Source organism: Chrysochloris asiatica, unplaced genomic scaffold (genome assembly GCF_000296735.1).
Source record: "Chrysochloris asiatica unplaced genomic scaffold, ChrAsi1.0 scaffold00090, whole genome shotgun sequence".
NCBI classification, from domain to species: domain Eukaryota; kingdom Metazoa; phylum Chordata; class Mammalia; order Afrosoricida; family Chrysochloridae; genus Chrysochloris; species Chrysochloris asiatica.
The window spans coordinates 9,821,576-9,842,379 of NW_006408608.1; the positions used below are offsets into that span (position 1 = coordinate 9,821,576).

General features: G+C 46.9%; 1 protein-coding gene across 2 annotated transcripts in view; it reads right to left on the reverse strand.

Moving 5' to 3' along the window:
• The window catches only part of CLCN6 (chloride channel, voltage-sensitive 6), a 52,072-nt gene that overhangs the window by 4,668 nt on the left and 26,600 nt on the right, over positions 1 to 20,804 (reverse strand). For both annotated transcript variants that reach the window (XM_006866382.1, XM_006866381.1), the window contains 17 exons: positions 19,801 to 19,907; positions 19,127 to 19,253; positions 17,993 to 18,060; positions 16,850 to 16,908; positions 15,549 to 15,681; positions 14,285 to 14,398; positions 13,876 to 14,042; positions 13,196 to 13,322; positions 6,794 to 6,920; positions 6,364 to 6,517; positions 6,097 to 6,256; positions 5,888 to 5,994; positions 4,670 to 4,856; positions 3,333 to 3,490; positions 3,020 to 3,176; positions 2,393 to 2,500; positions 2,160 to 2,285 (listed from right to left, as the gene is read on the reverse strand). In XM_006866382.1, coding sequence (XP_006866444.1) covers positions 2,160 to 2,285; positions 2,393 to 2,500; positions 3,020 to 3,176; positions 3,333 to 3,490; positions 4,670 to 4,856; positions 5,888 to 5,994; positions 6,097 to 6,256; positions 6,364 to 6,517; positions 6,794 to 6,920; positions 13,196 to 13,322; positions 13,876 to 14,042; positions 14,285 to 14,398; positions 15,549 to 15,681; positions 16,850 to 16,908; positions 17,993 to 18,060; positions 19,127 to 19,253; positions 19,801 to 19,907 — 2,186 coding nt within the window. The remainder of the gene's footprint in view (positions 1 to 2,159; positions 2,286 to 2,392; positions 2,501 to 3,019; positions 3,177 to 3,332; positions 3,491 to 4,669; positions 4,857 to 5,887; positions 5,995 to 6,096; positions 6,257 to 6,363; positions 6,518 to 6,793; positions 6,921 to 13,195; positions 13,323 to 13,875; positions 14,043 to 14,284; positions 14,399 to 15,548; positions 15,682 to 16,849; positions 16,909 to 17,992; positions 18,061 to 19,126; positions 19,254 to 19,800; positions 19,908 to 20,804) is intronic.

A 20,804-nucleotide genomic window follows, 5' to 3' on the forward strand; every position in this document is an offset into this window, starting at 1 on the left:
ATTTGATTTCTATGTGTTCCATCTGGCGAGGTCCATGTGTATAGTCGTCTCTTATGCTGTCTAAAGAAGTTATTTGAAATAATCAAATCATTTGTCTTGCAGAAATCTATCATTCGTTCTCCAGCATCATTTCTATCACCAAGTCCAAAATTTCCAACTATTGGACCCTCCTCTTTGCTCCCTACTTTTGCATTCCAGTCACCAATAATGAGCAACACATCTTGATTGCATGTTTGATCAATTTCAGATTGAAGAAGTTGGTAGAATTCTTCTATTTCATCTTCACTGGCTTTAGTGGTTGGTGCATAAATATGAATAATAGTGGTATTATATAGGAAGAAAGAGTGACAAACTACTTCCGAATTGCTAGTCACTGAAATGTAAGCAGTATAGAACAGCGCATTTAAGGAATCAATAAATACTTTGGTCATCATTTTCTCATAATTATTTAAAAAAAAAAAAAAGAGGTCTCCTGTGTGGCAATTTGGTAATATTGTATCAAAAGCATCAAAAATGTCCAACAATAAAAGGTACAATGGAATGCTATAGAACCACTAAAATGACATCATGAGTGAGTGTTTTTTTTTTACCACAGAAAGTCACTTCCTGCATCCCAAACCAAACCCACTGCCATTAACTTGATTCTATCTCACAATGACCTAAGGGACAGAGCTGAACTGCCCTGCCCCATGGGGTTTCTGAGGTTGTGAATCTTTACAAAATGGTCTGCCATCTTTCCCCTGCAGAGCAGCTGATGGGTTCAAACCACTGAAGATTCAGTTAACAGCCCAAGGCCTAATCCACTGTGCTACCAGAGCTCCTTTGATTTCCTATGTTGAGAAGTATCAGGTTGGCTATAAAATGGTATGAACAGTGATTCCATTAGCACTTGAGAAATACAACCTTAATTTTTAGATGTACAGATAAACGACTGAAAGGCCATATTCTGAAAAGTTACTAATTACCTCGGGATGGGAGAGGGAGGAGTTGAGTTCTTTAGTGTTTTCTTTTTTTTTTGTAATAGTTTTTATTGCAGTTTGGGTGAGTTTTCTTTGTTTTTGTTGATCTATATTTTCTTAATTATTTGCAGTGGAAAAACAGTACTTGTATATTAATAAAAAAATAAAATTCCAGAAAAGAGAAAAGAAATTAGAATCTGTACAGTAAAAACCACTTGGTATTGCCTATTTTGGAGTTCTGGTGTGGCACTGGACTGCAAAACTACAAGGTCGGTGATTCAAGCTCACCAGTTGCTCCTTGGAAACCCTATACAGGGTCACTATGGGTCGGAACCAACTCACGGCACTTAACAACAACACAGCCTCATTTGGACTTCTGGTGTGGTGCTGTACGATAAGCAATGGACTAGTAATCATGAGGCTGGTGGTTCAAACCTACCAGCTAGTTGTTTCTCAGAAACCCCGCTATGAGTCAGAACTGACTCGGCAGCACTTAACAACAACCACTGCCTATTTTAAAAGGAGTCATAGTGGTGTAACAGTTAAAGCTTGGCTGTTAACCAAAAGGTTGGTGGTTAAAACCTACCCAAGGGCTCAGCAGGAGAAAGAGCTGACAATCTGCTCCTATACAGGTGACGGCCTAGAGAAACTCATGGGACAGCTCTATTCGGTCACCTGAAGTCACTAAGAATCGGAATGGACTCAATGACACCTAACAACGACAATGCTGCTGAATTCAAAACAAACTATTTTGCTTGAAATTCTCTCATCCAGTGTTACAAATTCCTGTTAACAGGTAGGGAGCTGGGAACACAAGAACAGGTCTCCTGCTGAAGGAGCCACTCAGTTAAGGGTGAAGAGACCATTTTAAGATAAAGGAGACTGTCTACAGTGTTTCCGGTAAATGGAAGGCCAGTGTCACACTGGAGACACCTGCTGGCCAAACAGGAGACAGAGCATCCTAAACCTGTGCGGGGCAGAGGTGAATCCCAGCAAAAGGTGAAGACATCACAGATGCCAGTAGGGGAACCCCTTGCTCTCCTCCTCTCAGCAGGGAGCTAGCTACAGGGGGTTTTTGGGTGGAGACAGTCTCCTCTGGAATTGTCATGCCTCCTGTCATTGGATGGTGGGTGGATGGACAGACCACAGGGCAGGTAGCTAGCTGCCCACACACGAGTCTCCGCCCAGCACCACACTCACCTCTCCCACTGCATTCACCACTGGCAAGTGCCGCAGGCCCATGGTTCTGAACAAATTGAAGACTTGGGAGACATGGGTGTTGGGGGAAACAGTAAAGGGCGAGGGGTTCATGTATGGGGTGACGTCCTGTGGAGAGGAGAAAAATACAGGTCACCCCTGGTCAGAAGGGGCTGCAGCAGCGCCCCCTGCAGGCCAGTGTCAGTGGTCTTCTCCCTAGGGACAGTCCCCCTCACCACAATCATCCGTGGGTTCAGCAGTGTAAGGTCCAGGTCATGGATGTCAGGGTAGCGTGGGTAGTCCTCGGCCATCTCCGCATAAGAAAGGCGTGGCTGGCTTGCACTCTGTAATCCAACACTGTCCTCACAGTGGCAGGGACTGAGGAGGTCCCCACTCCCAACTGATGTCTCCACCTAAAGCCAGTCCTAAAACCCTGGGCATGTCTCCTCAACTCTCTAAATATCTTTCCTTATGTCTACAGTGAAAATGAGCTATCTTGAAATAATCCCCCACTTACCACTACAAAAATAAAACAAAAGACAAAATTATGGTGGAATTCATAAGAAACATGATAATATTTCTATTGCCAACACATGTAAAAAAGCTCTGATAAGTACAAACATAGGAAGGGTATCAGAAGCGCCAGTCCTATCAGCAGGGGCACTGAGACAAGCGAGGCGTGCAGGCTGGAAAATCACCCTCCCGGGCTTACTGGCAGCCGCAAGGGCTCTGCTAATGGCTCGAAAGCATCGTACTAACACACAAACAAAAGAGCTCTCAAGAAGAGAAGCACTTCTTTCACTGAGTCCAGGGAATGTGTTTCCAACACCAGCATCCCGGTGCCAACAAGAGGGGAAACTTACCGACTGACTCTCAGAATAACACACTCCTCGGACAAGCAGGGTGACCAGTTGGGACCGAAGGATCAGGCCATGGAAAGTCAGGGGGCGGAAGCGCTCCTCCATGGTCCAGTCTTCACTCGGGGACTGGTCAGGGTACAGGTTGGGGTAGGGGGTGTATCTGTTACACAAAAACCAGACATGGCCTAGTACCCCCTCAGCAGGAACACTTTTCATTCACATTCACGTGCCCGCTCCCAAATTCCTGGGAAACCAAGGAACTGAGCAACAGCCCCTCCCTGAGCAGAGCTGCTGGCCCCCACGCGCACCCTCCCACCTTCTCTCCAGCATCTCTTGCAGAAGGTCCCCCTTCTCAGCTGGCTCTTCAGAGGTGACGTGCTCGTCACACATGTTCCGCAGCTCGCTTGAGGGGTAGGACTTCATGGACTGGCTCCGCTTGCGCTGCTCGCCAGCTCGTGTTAGGATGCTGGATTTCTGCAGATGGGAGGGGTGAGGAGGGCAGAAGTCGTGGGCGGGAGCACATCAGCTAGTTTAAGGATCTGGATGACCCCAATCCACTGCCATCGAGTCAATTCTGACCGCCAGCGACCCCACAGGACAAAAGAGAACTGCTCTCTAGGGTTTCCAAGAATGTCAATCTTTCTTAGAGCAGACAGTACCGACTTTCTCCCACGGAGCGGTTAGGTGGGTTTGAACTGCTGACTCTGCAGTTAGCAGCACAACACTTAACTCACGGTGCCACCAGAGCTCTGAATTTGGATGACAGTGTGGGTTAAAAGCATACAGAGATATAAGACGGAGAGCAATATTCACAGTGACTCAAGGGTTTGTCCCTCAAATGAGTGTCCCCTTCCCTGCTCCCCACTTGGCTGAGACCCCTGGGATGCTTAGGGATTGGAAACAGCTCCCCAGTTCCCCACTGGAGAATAGGCCTTCTCCTATCATGTCTCAGTAGAACTGCCCCCAGTCCCAGCCAAGGGGCAGGCACGTGACCCAGTGAGGCAGCTAGACTCTCTCCCTGACTTGGGTTTTGAATCTGGAGTGACCAAGGGTAGAGATGGGCTGGTGCCAATTTTTCCTGGTTCCTAAAGGAGCTCTGGTAGCGTAGTGGTTACGAATCGGGCTGCGAACCTTAAGGTCAGCGGTTCGAAACTACCAGCCGCTCCGCGGGAGAAAGATGAGGCTTTCTACTCCCGTAAAGATTTACACCCTCGGAAACCCTGTACAGGGTCGCTATGGGTCGGATCCGACTCGACGGCACTTAACAACAACAACAACAACAAAGAGACTTCCTTGCCCTGGCACGGCTGTCCCCAGAGCACCCGACTCTGGTACTCCAGCTTCCTGTCAGTCCCAAGGCCTTTGCTGGTTTAGACAGGTCAGATTCCATTTCTGTTGTTAGCAAGTCTAGAACTCTCCAGATAAACAGCACACAGTCATTAATGAAGAAAGCTGGCTGACTGAAAGACCATAGCGGCCTGGGGTAAGAAGGAATGCCAGTGTAGACAGCCTCAGAAAGCCCACGACAGCTGTCGGTTCTAGACTCACTATTGCACATAAAGGGGACAGTGTGCTGACTTCTGGTCCTCCCTCCCAGAGGAGTGATGAGCACTAGGTCAGTGTGAGTGTTTCCTCTTGGTTGCCCTGTGTTACCTTGAACTTGATGTTGTTACTGATGAGCTGGTTGCCCTTCATGAACTCCTTCTCATTGCCCCGGTTCTCTGTGACCACCGGGAAGGCATGGTGGACCGTGGTGCGCAGGATGCTGACCAGGGACTGGATGCGGGTGTGCGGGTAGACGTAGGTCAGGTTGGGCTCCATGATGTCACTGGCTCTCAGTCTGGGGGTGGGAGAAGGACAGGGAAGCTTCTAGCTTCACTGGGAAGCTGCCCTGGTCCTCCTGCACCAGGGTCACTGGGACCCTCTTCTGGACCACTGCCTCTAACCCAACACATTCCTCAGTGTGTCCACCTCCTCCACACATGCTATTCTCCTTCCCATCTTTGTCAAACTGGTGGGCGTTTACTCATCCCTTAGCTTGTCCCCTTCACCACGAACTCTATCAGCTGGCTCAGGGGCTGGCCATCCCCTTTTGGCACACCCTCGGCATGTCCTACCTATTGCTGCGGAGTTACTCATCATAACGGCGTAGCTAATCATACATAAGCTTGGGCCTTCCTGTAGAGCCGGAGTAGGCCAACTCCAGCCCACACTCCCTCGTGTGCTGTCTACGGCTGCTCTCACAGCACCACAGCAGAGCAGAGGGGCTGTGGTGGAGACAGGAGGGCCGGCCAGCAGAGCTGACAGTATTTACTACGTGGCCCTTGATAGAAAAAGTGGGCCGAGTGCTGCATTCACTTCTTAATGGCCTTGCCCAAAGTATCTGTGACTGAGGACCCTGAGGGGGTTGGGCCCAGCATCATTACAGGCAGTACAGCATTTTGTCAGGCACATGGGGAGCACGACGGGCCCCTCTCGCAGGGCTCAGTACCCTCAGTATGAAACTGGAATCCTAGCACACACCTTACCTAGAGCCCTCTTCAGGGAGAGCAGCCACAGTTAACCACAAGGCCCAAGAATCAAACAAATCCAGGAAGCTTGGGTCCAGCCAGCCTCAGCTTCCACTGTGTCCATCTCCCACCGAACCCTGTGTCCCCTGCTCTGTGTGTGCAGTGTGCTCTCAGCCATGCTTCACTGTGAACGTTCCCAAATGCACTCGGGAACGGAGGGCTTGTTTTCTGAAGGCCCTTTCTTTTCTTATTTACTGTTTCACCTTCTTCCAAGCATTCCTGTCTCCTACTGGAATATAGATATTCCCGCAGCCCTAAGTTTCTGCACTCTGAAACTAGTGAAAAGGAATCAGGGCCTTACTTGTCCATTTCCACTTCTGTCTCCCATTCCAGAAGCGGCACTCCTCGCAGGCCCACGTGGATATCATAAATGCCCTTATTGAAAAAATCCCCAGTCCATTTGGCCACCTGAAATGCAGAACAAAGACTTAAAACAGGTTTGGGGAGGGGCAGAGGAGTGGGCACACCTAACGCTGGGCCAAAAAACAGGCTGAAGAGGGTCCTGCTTACCATCAGGGTGATCATAATGGGAAGCCCGTAGGTGATCTCGTTGGTGGACTCGATCAGGATGACCGTGAGGCTGATGGTCATGCGCACTACCCCACCCAGGAAAGCTGCAGCACCAATTAGGGCAAAGGTTCCTGAGTAGATGTGGCCTAATCCAATGTAGCTAGTGAAGGAGGAAACCGAGAACATGGCTTAGAGTCACGCACATGCGCACACACACAGGTAGGTGGTGCACACTTGTGCACAGGTACACACACACACACAGAATACCTTTTCAGAACATTGGCAACTAAACGTCCAAAAGCAGCTCCACACAGCAGAGAAGGCACAAAAAGGCCACTTGGAACAGAAACGCCATAAGTCCAGCAGGCAAGCAAGAAATACAGGATGAAGAACAAGGCCAAAGTGATGGGGCTGAAAGTACCTACAAAGCAAGACATGTCCTGAGCCCCATGGCAGATGCCTGCCCAGGCCCTGGCCAGTGCAGCTCCCGCTGAGCCCTTCCAAGCCCCGGCCAGCACTGGAAGCAAAGACCCTCATGATAAAGGAAAAAGACAGCCTTGTGCTTGCTTGGAAGTGAGGCAAGCCTGGCCCTGTTTGTGGGCAGTGGAAAGGGCAGAGGGCTTTCAAACATGGGTCCACTGCAAAAAAAAAAAAAAAAAACCAGCCACCTGGGGATGGCTGAAGTGTTCAGACTCACCATCCTGGTGGAAAAGCTGAAGGATGGCTGACTCCTGGGGATTGAAGAAGAGGGTGGCCATGTCATTGTAGGTCTCATTGGGACAAAAAAAGGTCTTGATACTAGAATTCACGTCTTCTGATGTGACCTAAGTAGTAGGGATCAAAAAGTCAGCACCAGGACACCTGGCCAGGCTACAATTCCAGGACGATGCTCTGGTGAGGTCGGACCAGTCTGGCCTGAGAGTTTTAGCTGTAAATTAAAACAGGCACTGAAAGTCCATTTGATACTTGTGGGGTAAAAAATTCACTTTACCCAAAGGAATCTGGTATCTGTCCTCATTCCCTAAGAGAGAGCTATACCCTTGGAATTTCCTGAGTCACTGAGATGCTTTCACTCTCTAACAGAAGCCCTGGTGATGCTGCAGGTTAAGCACTGAGCTGCCAACCACAAGGTCAGCTGTTTAAATTCACCAGCCACTCTGAGGGAGAAAGATGAGGCAGTGAGCTCTTATGAAGATCTAGTTTCAGAAATCGGATACAGGTTTGCTACAAGTCAGAACTGAATTGATGGCAGTAGGTTTGGTTTGATTTTGTTATCTGAGGCCTCCACACCACACCTGAGTGGCCAGCTAGCAACTGACCCCAGGGAGGCAGGGCAGAATCCAACCACATTTGTCAATGCAATGAGGCCTCAATAGAGGATCTGGACAGGGAAGCTCCCAGGACTTCCATGCTGGTGAAAGACATCCATGCGTGTGGGACATAGGAGCTCCACATTGGGAATCCCTCCCAGACCTGACCCTATGGGTCTCTGTAGTTGTGGCCTTCTTTCTTTGTAAGCGGAATTGTAAATCTCACTGTCTGCCCTGTCTGTGATTCCAGTAAACTATAACACCTGAGGGAGCAGTGGGACCCAGCAGGTCATAACTGAGTGGGGCTGGGAACTTCTGCATTTATAACTGGTATCCTGAGTGGGTAGAGGAAACCCTTCCGTTTGTAACCAGCAGGTCAGAAGTAAGGGTGGGGGTGGGGGATAAGTTTGCAGCAGACATCCTGAAAGGGTGGCAGGGAAGCTTGGCGTTTGTAACCAGCCAGTCAGCATTGAGGGAAGCCCTGGGGCCTTATCTTGTGAACGCTGACAGAGTTCCAGTGGTAGCGGGGGCAGAGGAGGAAGTATAGCACGGGCAGCTGGTGCGCCAACTGAACAGAGAAGTGCAAAGCATGGATTCTGATTTGATTATTGTCCTCACAGCTGGAGGTCAGAAAAAGTCAATGCTGAGATTCATTACCATAAGTCCAACAGTAGTCAATTCTTTGCATTCTGAGAATAGGGACCACTGTTGCCCTCCACTTGTAATGAGAAAGTAACTACAACCGTGTAACTAAGTCTCACCATGGATTCAGTTGCGGTCTTCTCCTGACAATCGATTGTGCTGGAAGTGTGTCCTGAGAGTCCCCAAGGTTATGGGAAGCGGAAGTGTTTAAAGAGGGGCACTGCTTTGGCTCCAAACAGAAAAGTCTTCTATCATGAATTTGCTGCAAAAGAAAACTAGGTTCCCTGCAAGGCCTGGACCGACATCTCTGGTTTCTTCCTGATGCTGTCTGCTGGAACAAAATCCAAACTGGGGAAGGAGACCATTGTACAGACCGCTTGTTCTCGCCACCGTTTTATGTGGGAAGATGAGATTCTGCCACCGGCTGGCTTATCACAGGGCAAGGATGTTTGAAGCATGATGTTCCTTTTGTTTTCTAACTGCTATGGCACAACACTATAGGGGCTGCTCTTCACCCATCACTGTGCGTGCAAATAGGGAGTGTGTTATTTAAAAGATTAACTTAGGATATGGATTTTTTCCTGGATTCAATTAGATTGATAGCACCGTAACCCACTGCCTTTGAGGTGACTCCAATTCGTAGCCACCCTACCAGGCACAGAAGAGCTCCATAGGGTCTCTGAGGCTATAAATCTTTACAGGAGTGGACTGCTTCATCTCTCTTCCACAGAGCAACTTGTGGGCTCAAACCACCAACCATGTGTTCAGCAGCCCAAAGCTTAACCCACCAGGGTTCCTTAATGACACTAAAGGAATGCCAATCTGTGGACATTCTAGGTGACAGACTTCTAGATCTTGCAGCAATACAGCTGCAAGAAGTCTAACAGAGGAAAATAGGACAGCGTCACATATTGGCAGAACCTGGGGGCGTAAGTGGCAAAGCAGAAATGTGTCCAGAGCCTGTGTCCAGCATCACAGAGCATCACAGAGCAGAGAAGGAGGGTTTGGAGCTGAGAGGAGAGCTTACCAAGCAATGCATGCAGTGCTTCCTGAACTATGTCTGGAAAGAGCCCTGCTGTCAAATGCACTGGCTTCTTCTTGGAACTCAGGCTCCACCACCACATGGATTTCTAACTACCCGTCACAAAGGATCTTGGGCAAGGTAGTTTTGAAGCTTCAGCTTCTCCTTCTACCTTCCTTTTAATTGTGAATTGAGTGCAAGTTTACAGAGCAGATCATCATTTAAAAAACCATACAGTACCACGATCCCACTGGACCTCCTACTAGACAACCCTGTAGGCATTGGAGAATGGAAGGCCAGTGTGGGGAGGAAACAGGAACCCCAGGACCTCATTATATGTATTTAAAAATGGGGTGGGGAGGCTCTTAAAAGATTCATTACTACAGACACCTTCCAGAGTGGTTTGCAAGCCTGAAATGATGGTAAACTTAACTGTGAAGTTAGAGCGGTTTCAGTGCCTACCCAACCCCGCTGGACCTCCTTTCTACAGAGAAGCACCTTCAGAGCCCTGATAGTTAATGACATTGAGCATCTTTTCATGAGCTTCATGGTCATTCATGTATCTTTTATGAAATACCTATTTAGATCTTTTCCCCATTTTACTGAAAGTATTCTTCATGTATTCTAGATACAAGCCCCCTTATGAGATACATGATTTGCAATATTTTCTTTGATTCTGGAGTTGTCTTTTCGCTTTCTTGATGATATCCTCTGAAGCATACATTTGTAAACATTTTGATAGTGTCCAATTTACATGTTTAGGGAAAAAAAAATCTACAGTGCATTTCATCTCAATGACAGCAATCCCTAAAATAATGCCACTCACCCCTGTTGGAATACCGACATTTCGCTGGACAAATCTGTATCATGTTCCACGTTGATCAAGAAGCAGGGTTAAGAGGCTGCACTTAGAACCCAACTGCCTTGTTCAAAATGAGCTCTGCCACATACCAGTTAAGTGAGCGGGGCAAAGACTTGACTGTGCCTCAGTTATCTCATCTTAAAATGAGCCAGAATGGCTGTAGTAAAATGTAAATTAGATCATGCATATCAAGTACTCAGTGATTATTTGGTACACAACAAACATTCCATAAATGTTGTCTATAATGGCAACTATAGTGGGACTAGTTACCATTCACAACATAATTACTAATAAATCAGGGGAACCCTGGTAGCACAATGGGTTAACCACTGGGCTGTTAACCACAAGGTCAGCTGTTCAAACCCACCAACTGCGCCACAGGAGAAAAATGAGGCTGTCTGCTCCTGTAAAGATTTCCAGGAGCCTTGGCAACCCTGTGCAGGGTTGGTGTAAATCGGAATCGACTTGATGGTACACAGCAGCAGCTCCTGTAAAGATTCACAGCCTCAGAGACCCCTATCGAGCCAGGAAAGGAGGAGGAATGGAAACAGAAGACACAGGGAAAAGTGGCATTGTGGATGTTAGATTGAGGGATTGCAAATCAGTGACACAAAACTCAAAGCTTATGACTTGTTGTATGGCAAACCTTCGCCCAATTCACAATAAAAAGTGACAGAAAGAAAAACCCAAACCCTAAACATAAGCTTAATCCTAATGATAACATCAACTCTATCCTGAGTCCTAGCCCTAAATCCACCCCAACCTTAGCACCAGCTCTTCCCCTACCCCTCTCAGAACATTAGCCCTACATTCTTTTTTTTTTTTTAATTAAATGTTTTTATTTTGGATTGAGTGAAAGTTTACAGGGCACATCATCAGCTTCACATTCAACCATTCATATAGCTTGTTTTATTACATTGATTATTATCCCCTCCATATATCATCAGTTTACAGTGTTTCTCTCTATCCTCTTTAGCTTTTTTTTTTGGATGGGGGGGGGACTTGGCTTTTTGGAATTTACAGTCTCGGCTTTAAGGGAAGGTTTTTACATTTGTCTGTGGATATCCAGGGCTCATGTATGAGATTACTAACAAGCATTACTGAATAATCAGATGAGGGACAGTTTGCTATGTCTACTAGGTGGCTAAAGTCTGATCCTCAGAGCCTATGGTTTGGACGGTCAACAACGCTTGGGCCCACAGGGGCTTTAGCCCTACATTCTTAAACTCTAATTCTAGAACTAGCTGTAGTTCTTGGCTTAAACCGATTCCTCCATTTACTGCTAGCCTTAACCCTAGGTGCAAACCTAATCCTATTCCTAGTTCTATCCTGAACTCTAACCTTGACACTAACCATAAAATTTTTACCATAAAATTTTACCCTAGCAGAAAAAACAAATCAATAAAAGCCCTGAGAAGTGCTGTACTAAAGAAGCTTATGGCACGAATGGTTAAGTGCTTGGATGCTAATCAAGACCTTGGTGGTTTGAACTGAACCCAGGAGCTCTGTGGTGGGAAGACCTAGCGATCTGCTTCCCTAAAGATTACACTTAGAAAACCCTGAAAGGCAGTTCTACCCTGTCACGTGGACTCACTATGAGTCAGAATCGACCTAGCGACACCTAACAACAACCCGTTTGAAAACAGATAGCTTTTAAAATTTGTTTTTGGTTCATCTATATCATTGTCCCATAGAACACATTTGGGAGACTACTGGTTTGATAAAGAGGTGATCTTGGGGAATAATTAACTAGTAATGATTATTGTGGGGGTTGTAAAGAGCCAGATGTAAATACTTAAGATTTGTGGGCTGCATAAGGTCTCTATCGTATATATTCTTTTCTTTTTTAAAATCCTTTAAGAATGTAAGACCAATTTTTAGCTTAGGGACCACACAAAAACCAGCAAAGGCCAGATGTGGCCCACAGGTTGTTGTTTGATGATCCATGCGCTACAGCACATTCTAGCTATTCTTGGACTAAAGGACAAAACTCATGGGGACCCAGAAGCTCACAACAAAGGTCCCAAAGGGTCTTAGAGAGATCCAAATGGCTACTTGGAAACTGTAGACCTAGGAAAGAGAAGACCTAGAAAAGCAAACTCAAGACAGAAGCACTTAAGAGAATTCTCACCAGGCTCCAGGCCAGAACTACGGAAACTCTATACACTGGGTTGAAGCAAAAAACCCAGGATTACAGTAAGCTCTATCAGCTACCTCACTGACTCTACTCTATCAGGCAAAGTTCTGCAAAGTACCACATTCCCCTAAGAAGGGAAAAGGAAAAATGCAAAAAGGATGCAGGCTTCAAAAATAGAGTGGAGAAGCTGGTAGATGAAAAATGGATTGAGAATATATCAGTAATTGTTGAAGAAGGGTGATTTAAAAAAAAAAAAAAAAAGATGCAAACTAGTCAAGGAAATAGCCCAGTAAGAATCAAAGACACTGGTAGTCAGGGTAGCTGTTCACCTGGTGACAAACGTTCCCTTTCTCTCGTCTTAGGAGTGACTCTGACAGTTACAAAGCAAGGAGACCTGGGAGGGCTACCCTGTGCCTAGGGGCAGAAGCAGATAGTCAGCAGTGCCCTTTCTAAGGTAACCAGTGTGCTGTGTAAAAAGATGCAGGAGAAATAGTGAATAATTGTTATCAGGACTGATTGTGAAGGTTGGAAATGTAAAGGTAGACGTTTTATAGAAAGGAAGGGAGGGAATAACTTCCCAGTCTAGGAGCTGAGGTCCCTAGGACCATCAATGGAGAAGAGTCAAGAGCGGGACCCTACCCAGAGAAGCAGTGATGCCTGAGATGGAGGCAGAGGCAATGACATGGAGCAATGGAGCAGCTGGGGACTTCAGTTCCAGAGAGGGAGAGTGACCGTGTGCTGAAGACTGCGAGTGCGGGGTGGTAGTGTAGGGGGCAGGCTTGCAGGGTATACCCTTAGGTTGGCTGATGATGCATGGAGAGGATTGTAACCATGGCAATGATAGGATGTACGATAGAATGTAAAACTAATGTTCTCCCAGGTAAACTATCATATAATTCACAATAAAAAATTAAAAAAAAAAAAAAGATGCAGAAGACCATGGGAACATGGTGCACATCTCTCTGGGGTAAAAGACAGCACTACACATCCCTGGATCCCTTAGGAAGCGGATGGGTATGGAACAATGAACCCAAGACATTTACTGACTCTAAACAAGCATACCATGCATGCCTGGAGTCTTCTGTTTTGTGGGCATATGATTAAAGGAAGTGGTGCACCGGGGTTACCTGGAGCTGGAATGAGTCATTACCGATTTGACTCGAAGAAGACATCTGTCGGCACTCTCCCAGCACCATCGAAGCCACAAACACCACCACAGTGGTTACCAGAGACACCAAGAGGCTCTCTAAGACTCTAGAAAACAGAGCACAGATTTATTACATGAAAACAAAGGCATCATTGGTCCTGCTGGAAACTCAAAAACACAATCCTGCCGACCCCTACCCTCATGTCCCCAAAGAGCATTCACAAGCAGCCCCTCGTCAGTCAACACATGTGCAGAATTGATCAGTGACTCACTGTGTTTGTACATAAAGATGTGGTCAGTAAAGTGGGCTGCCGCATCTACATCACCTCTCTCTGAGGAACCTAATGGCTTTCCGTGTAAGCCCCAGGGACAAGAGAGTGTCTGGACACCTCATAATGCCCCTAGTGGAGCCACTCTGACCCTGTGGACTTTGTCATGTGTCCTAGCAGCAAATCAAGGGAGGCTGAAATTCCACCAGGAACTCTGATATAAGTTAAGCTCAGACTCAGCCCTTTGGCCTGTAAGACAGAGCGGATACACGACCCTGTTGGCATCCTCTGGCTTAGATATGAGAGCCGAGCTGGGGTGGGAAGCAGGGTCTATTCACACAGGAGAAATGGCCCTGCTCACAAGAAGCTCAGGGAGCAACTGCATAGGTACCTGACAAGCTTAGGTTTCGGATGCACGTTTCGCATACGGTATTTTGCAAGCCTCTTGTTCAGACAGTTGAATGTGGCTCCCAGGAGGCCCCCAATGACCCCCATGATGACGAAGAAACCCAAATCCATAGCTGTCCAGAGATGACATTTTTTATCAGAGTCAGAGCACTGGGAGAAGGGGGAAGGGAGGGAGAGAGAAAAAGCACAGAGCCCATGAGAACTGGGAGGGGCGGGAGAGAGCAGACAGAAACCAGAGCGAGGCTATCTTCTGTCCACAGCGACCACAGGCACACACAGGACAGAGACAAAGGGGCAGTGACACCCCCCAAGTGAAGGGAGTCTGCCCTTCTCATCGCTTCTCTTTGGGACTTTATTTTAAGAGGGTCACGGGAGCAAGGACAAAAGCATACCTTGAACTCTCCAAAGTTCAGCAATCCGGGGAGCTGGAAGGCACCCCAACTTCCAAACTGAATTCCAGAACGGAAGAAGTTGAGGGTGAAGGTGGCAGACATGGAACAAAAGAGCTAGACGACAGGGAATAAAACAAGAATATCCACTAGTGACAAGTCCTACATTTCCTGATACCCGTTCATAGAACTTATACCTCATCACAAACACCTGCCAAGTCTAGGTTGGGATACCGGGTCCTGGTAACCACTGTAGTAAGCACACCTCACATGGGGACACTTCAAATCAGGTTGTGAGCTTTCATTTCAACGGCCACTAACGATTCACCGAGGGCCTCCTCTGGACCAGACCCTGAGCAGTGATCACAAAAGGAAGTCTGCTCCACTCTGAGTAGGAGATGTGAGTGTGCGTCCTGGCTCTCCCACCTCCTGGCCCAGGAAGACAGAGAGTTTCAGGTTTAATGTCCGTGTCCACCAATGAGGACAGCAGGTTTGATCTGGGATTCTTGTTTGAGGATTCTTGTGATAGGGAGGCCATTGACATGAAAAGTATTGTCACAAAGCTTATAGAATGTGCCACTCATCATCCTGACAAGGAGCCTTGGCAGCACAAGTAGCTAAGCGCATGACTGCTAACTGAAGTCACCCAGTGGCTCTGCAGACCGAAAGCCTGGTGATCTGCTCCCATAAAGATTACAGCGTAGGTAACCTGAGGGTAACCCGAGGGGACAGTTCTTCTGTCTGAACGGACTCACTGGCCCACAATAACAATCCTTATATCCATGGTTCAGACATCACAGGTATCTACTATTGTTGGTAGGGACTTTGAGTGAATTCCAACTCATACTGACGCTCATTGTGTGGCAGAGTAGACCTGTCCCTTAGGGTTTTCTAGGCTGAAATCTTTACGGAAACAGATCACCGAGTCTTTCTCCCACTGAGCTGCTAGGTAGGTTTGAGCCACCAACTTTTTGGTGAGTAGCCAAGTGCTTAATCATTGTACCACCACAGCTTAGGGATATTCTGATGCATAGGGGCCGTGTATAGGGTTTCCAAAGAGCAGCTGGTGGGTTTGACCCACCAACCTTGTGGTCAGCAGTCCGGTGCTTATCCTACAGTGCCACACCAGGACTCCTCCGGGTATCTAGAACAAAGGAATTTCTGAGACAGAGCCAATGCCCCCCCTTGTCTCTTCAAAACTGTGGGCGATGCCCAATTTAATCTCTGGGGTCTGCCTCACACTCTGTTCCCAGGCAGGCCTCCTCACCACTTTCCATGTGAGCCCTTGGTTCCAGAAGGATGAGCCCTCCTCCAGACTGAACAAGGTGCCCCCAATCGGGGCCCCAAATGCAGCAGCAACTCCGGCAGCCGCCCCAGCTGATACGAAGTCTCGCTTGTCTCTGAGGATAGAAGAAAGAGAAAAGGTTTATCAAAAGGAGAGCCTTCAGGCCACAAAAGTTAGGTTTCCACGTTCTTATCCAAGCATTTTATCTGATAACCCATGAGAACTTGGGTTTGGGAAGAAGCAGTTCTCTGTGAGGTGGCCATGGCAACAAATACAATTCACCTACAACTCAAATACCCTCTTGCAGGTAGGTTCTTCTGTCTGGGGAACAGTAGCTTCTTCTTCAAACATTAAACCCAGGTCATGTCTCAGCCACTGTCTCTGGGGCCAGATCAGAGATTTCTGCAGTCACTACGGAAGCACATTCCTCCCAGAAAACCACAGCATCAGTGAAAATGTCTCAGTGTTGGTTACACCCAGAGGAGCAGGTGCACTTGCCAAATAAAGTTGGGAAGGTGGACTCTTAACTCTGAACCTGAGGCTCTGACTCTGAGGGCTTTACTAGGAGTGCAAGTAACACACAAATCCTACAGGACTAGAAACGTCTACGGAAAAGGGCTCCTCCCAGCTTAGCTGGTATGGCGCTGTAGGATCAAGCACAAGGATGATTTCAATAGCAAAGTCAGCAATTCACATTCACCAACTGCTCCTTGGAAATCCTCTATTGGGCTGCTATGAGTTGGAACTGACTTGATGACACTTAAGAGCAACTTAATTTACTGAGTCCTGGTGTGGCATTGTGGGTTAATGTGCTAGACTGCAAAGTTGGTTTGAATGGCAAGGTCGGTGGTTCAAGCTCAGCAGCCTCTCCTAAGAAACCCTATACCGGATCACTAAGGGTTGGAACTGACTTGATGGGACGGCACTTCAATCAGAGCTTATCCTATAGCATCACCAGAAGTCCTTCTAGGTTTTAGGTCATGACAAAATAGAAGCTGGGATGCCAGTGTGGGCCTTTGGCTTCTTGCTTTCAAAGGCGTAACTCAGTCTCCTCTTTTCTGACAGACAGGCTTCCTAAACGACCTGCCTATACCAGCCAGCAGGGAGGAAAGTATTGAATCTGACTGGCAGTAAATTATTCCTTTGCTTTTTTTTTTTTTAACTGTTTTATTGTGATAGTTTACATGGGATAACATTAGTTTTACATTCATCCTATCGTATGTCTTCACATTGCCATCATTACTTTGCTTTTTAAATAAACCCAATTCCTAACCTTTCCATACCTGTCGCTTCGGAAATAGGGGAAGTTAAACTGGATCTTCCGTAAGGAGATGCTCTGGAACTAAAATAAGAAAAAACGTGAGTCAGAGAGGGGACTGTGAGGCCCAGAGCCACAGGAGTCCACAGCACCTACAGCACCTGCGGTCCTCCTGCTCCAGCACATCTGGGCAGGTGTGCTGCCAGGAGGCGGTCAGAGAAAACAAGACATTCTCTGTGGGAGGAAATTCTTTTTCCTAGCCCCAGATTTCTAGGCTCTTGAGAAACTGCATTTCTAATGTCATCAGCAAGTTAGAAACAAAAGGGGAAAACTGTGGCGCAGAGGGCTGGGAGGAGCTAAAAGCTACTGTAGGAGATAAAGGGTGTCCTTCTAGAGGACACCGATAAATGAAGAGGCCAAACAGTCCATTTTCAACCTGTTCAGAAAATGTTCAGACTGACATTCAGTCTATGCTTGGTCTCTGTCCACCTCTCAATTCACTTTTGGGAGACCTGGAACTTGATATCAAGGAGCTAAGGCAGCGGCAGAGGTGGGCTCTGAAAGAATCTTCTCTTTGTCTCAAGGACTCACAATGGCAGTAACTTCCTCCCTTCAGAACCTAGGGGTGGGAGCCTACAAGGAACTGGGCCTTCTCAGGGCTGCAGCCTGCGAGTCAGAATGGGAGCTTCTCTTCTCTAAGCCTTTGTTTCCTCATCTGAGAATGGGACCGATGATAACAAGGAAAAAAAATGGGATGTGACTGAAAACAGCAAAAAGTCATTGCAGAACCTAGCCCAGAGTCTGGCACGTAGCCCTGAACAAATAGTAGTTATTATCAGTACTGTACTTTACATGGAACCCATACAGGAAGGTACCTAAAACGGTCTTAATAGATGCTTCCCGGTCTCTTGAGATTTTGGAGTCCTGAGCTGGTATGCCAAGCTACCCTAAGGGGAGGCACGTCCCAAAGGCTGCAGGGACATGTTGACTTCCCTTTGAACTGACTTCCTCGATCCCATTTCAGGGCTCCTAGGACTTAGCAGGGCATTAAGACTCTGCATACAAGTTACATGCTCTCCTGGAACATCTACCACAGTCTTCATATCAACCTACACTGACCTCAGAATTCTGAAGCTGTGCACAAGGGAGTAAGAACCTTAGCCCTTACCTGAGGGAGGCCGGCTCCCACCACAGCGCCGCTATGGATCATGGGGCCTTCCTTCCCCACAAAGAGCCCTGGAGCAGGGGAAAAGGGAAAAGATCACCAGTCAGCCTAGGCAGGCCTCAGCTTCAGGAGAGCTTGTCACATGAACCTTTCTCTTAAGAGTATAAAACAGAAACAACTTCAGAAGAGAAAGAGTGAGCCCCAAACCCATCAAACAAACTTGTTGAACTATCACATGTACGAGAAAATACTCTCTAAATACGAAATTGGGGGTCAGTTCACTTCACTCCATGGGCCAAATCAGTTTTCATACAGCCCAGGAGCTGAAACTAGTTCTGACATTTAAAAATGGATCCACTGTAAATTGGTTAGATAAGTACCTACATTAACATCCTTGATTTTATCTCTAGGTCCCAAACCAAACCCACTACCATCAATTCTGACTCACAGTGACCTTACAGGTGAGAGAACTGTCCTAAAGAGTCTCTGGGCTGTAAACCTTTATGGAAGCAGACGGCCTCATCTTTCTCTTACAGAGCAGCTAGTAAGTTTGCGCTGCCGGCATTCAGTTAGCAGCCCAATGCTTAAGCCACTGCATCACCAGGGCTCTTTCTCTTGAGCCCACAATGCCAAAAATATTTACTATTTGGCTATTTACAGAATAAAGGAGCTCTGGTAGCGCAGTGGTTACAAATCGGGCTGCGAACCCCAAGATCAGCAGTTCGAAACTACCAGCTGTTCCGCGGGATAAAGATGAGGCTTTCTGCTTCCGTAAAGATTTACAGCTTCGAAATCCTGTACAGGGTCGCTATGAGTCGGAACCGACTCCACAGCATACAACAAGAACAACATTTACAGAATAAGCTTGCTGACCCCTTCTCTAAACGCACGAAAGTGGTTTTGCTAAGAAGCCAACTTTATAAACCAATTAGTGAGGCTGTCTACTTCAAATCAGAATGGGGAGCTCTGTGGCAAGAGATCTGTGAACATGTTCACAGTGTTTGCATTTGTAAAAAGAACCTTTCAACAAACTGTGCAAGCCCTGCCTTCTAATCTAATGAACTCACATATGCAATGCTCCTCGTCCTCACGCCCCCTCGGTACTTGAAGGATACAAAGCAGGAAGGCTCTCCTTACCTCCAGCCACACTGAAGAGCACCCCAAAGACTTTGCAGAGTAGGGTCCGGAGACGTACAATTCCTGGCACTTTCACGCCATTCAAGTAGCATTTGATCTCAGGTATTCCCGAACCTGCTGCAACTGGCTGATGGGGAGGACAGGCACAGCTGTGAACTCAGACTCATCTGCTCGGCAGCTCATCCTCAATGGTCAAGCCGCCCAAGGGTGGGGCAGGGCATGGATTAACCAGTTTTAGCAAATCTGAGCAGCAACAGCATGGTGGGGTGGGGGGACATGTTAAAACACTGACTATGGAGTCCCACCCCCAGAGGTTCTGTTTTGGTAAATTGGTAAGCTGAAGATTTTCATTTCCAATCGCTTCCAGCACCTCCTGAGAGATTTCCACCATCTGTACCAGTACCAACACCCAGAGATTGGTTGGAGCTGGGGCCCAGGCATCAGTATTTTTACTACTGATTTAAGGTTGAGAACCACGGTCCTAATCTAGATGTTCCTTCCTAACTAATTTCACCAGAGGCTGAAAACTTTACTTTCAGAAACATCTCAGGAAGAGCCACTTTCTGTAGGGCTTTGTATTCTAAATTGAATTCAGTTTGATGGCTTTCTGGAAATGGAGAGGAAGAAAACAGTGTAGGAACCCCAAACCTCATAACTAAACCAAAGCAACTCACCTCAATCAGGACCAGAAGGCTCCCCAAGAAGACAAAAGTCAGGTTAAAACCCAAGAGTTCAAGGAGCGACAGGGCAAGGCAGCCCTTCTTGCTGCATTCTTCCACCGCTGCAGAGACCGTCTTAAGGAAAAAGTGTTCAACCACGGGAAGTCCTGCAGCTTGACAATTCTCCTCTTCTAGAACATGCTGCTTACTTCCACCACACCTTCCTTCTATCTAATTTAAAAACTGCCTGAGGTGTCTTCTACATTAGGAACCAATTATGAAATGCTTGAAACATTACAAAACGAAAATATAAATACCCATACCCTTACAATCTTTTGCCATATTTGTTTTAATTAGGAAAATTCCCGAAAAACTACTAATCTGAAATGGTTGTGTCCTTTCCTGCATATTTTCTTATATATTCATATTGTTCTGTTTTTGTAATGTAAATGAACAGTCTTGTACCTTACATAAATTCTACAACTCCGTTTTCTCTCTCTCTTAAGATTAAGTTTTCTTGCATCAGTCACGTTATGTCAACTCTGGTTCATTCACTTAAACTTCTGTATAAATTTAAGGCTGTATGAACACACTACAATTCTTCCAATCTCCCATATGGTTTGAGTCCAACTTTCTGAACAGGTCTAGAGTACACACGGAGTGCTGGTGTGGCGCTGCTGGCTAATGTGCTAGACTGCAAGGTTGGTTTGAGCTACAAGGTTGGTGGTTCAAGCTCACCAGCTGCTCCTTGGAAACCCTGTACAGGGTTGACTCAATGGCACTTAACAACAGGGTATATACATGCAGAAGAGGGATGTCTGAGTTACAGACACACACACATTCCTATTTGTTTCCTCTGGCACTTCCTGGATTAGTGGGGAGGTCAGTGCTTTTCCAAGGGGTTCATGGCCATTCAGTTTTTCCTCTCCTGAGAACTGCCTGTTTGCATCCTTTGGCTCATTTTTCTAATGGGCCATGTTGTCGTTAAGTACTGTGGAGTCGGTTCTGACTCGTAGTGA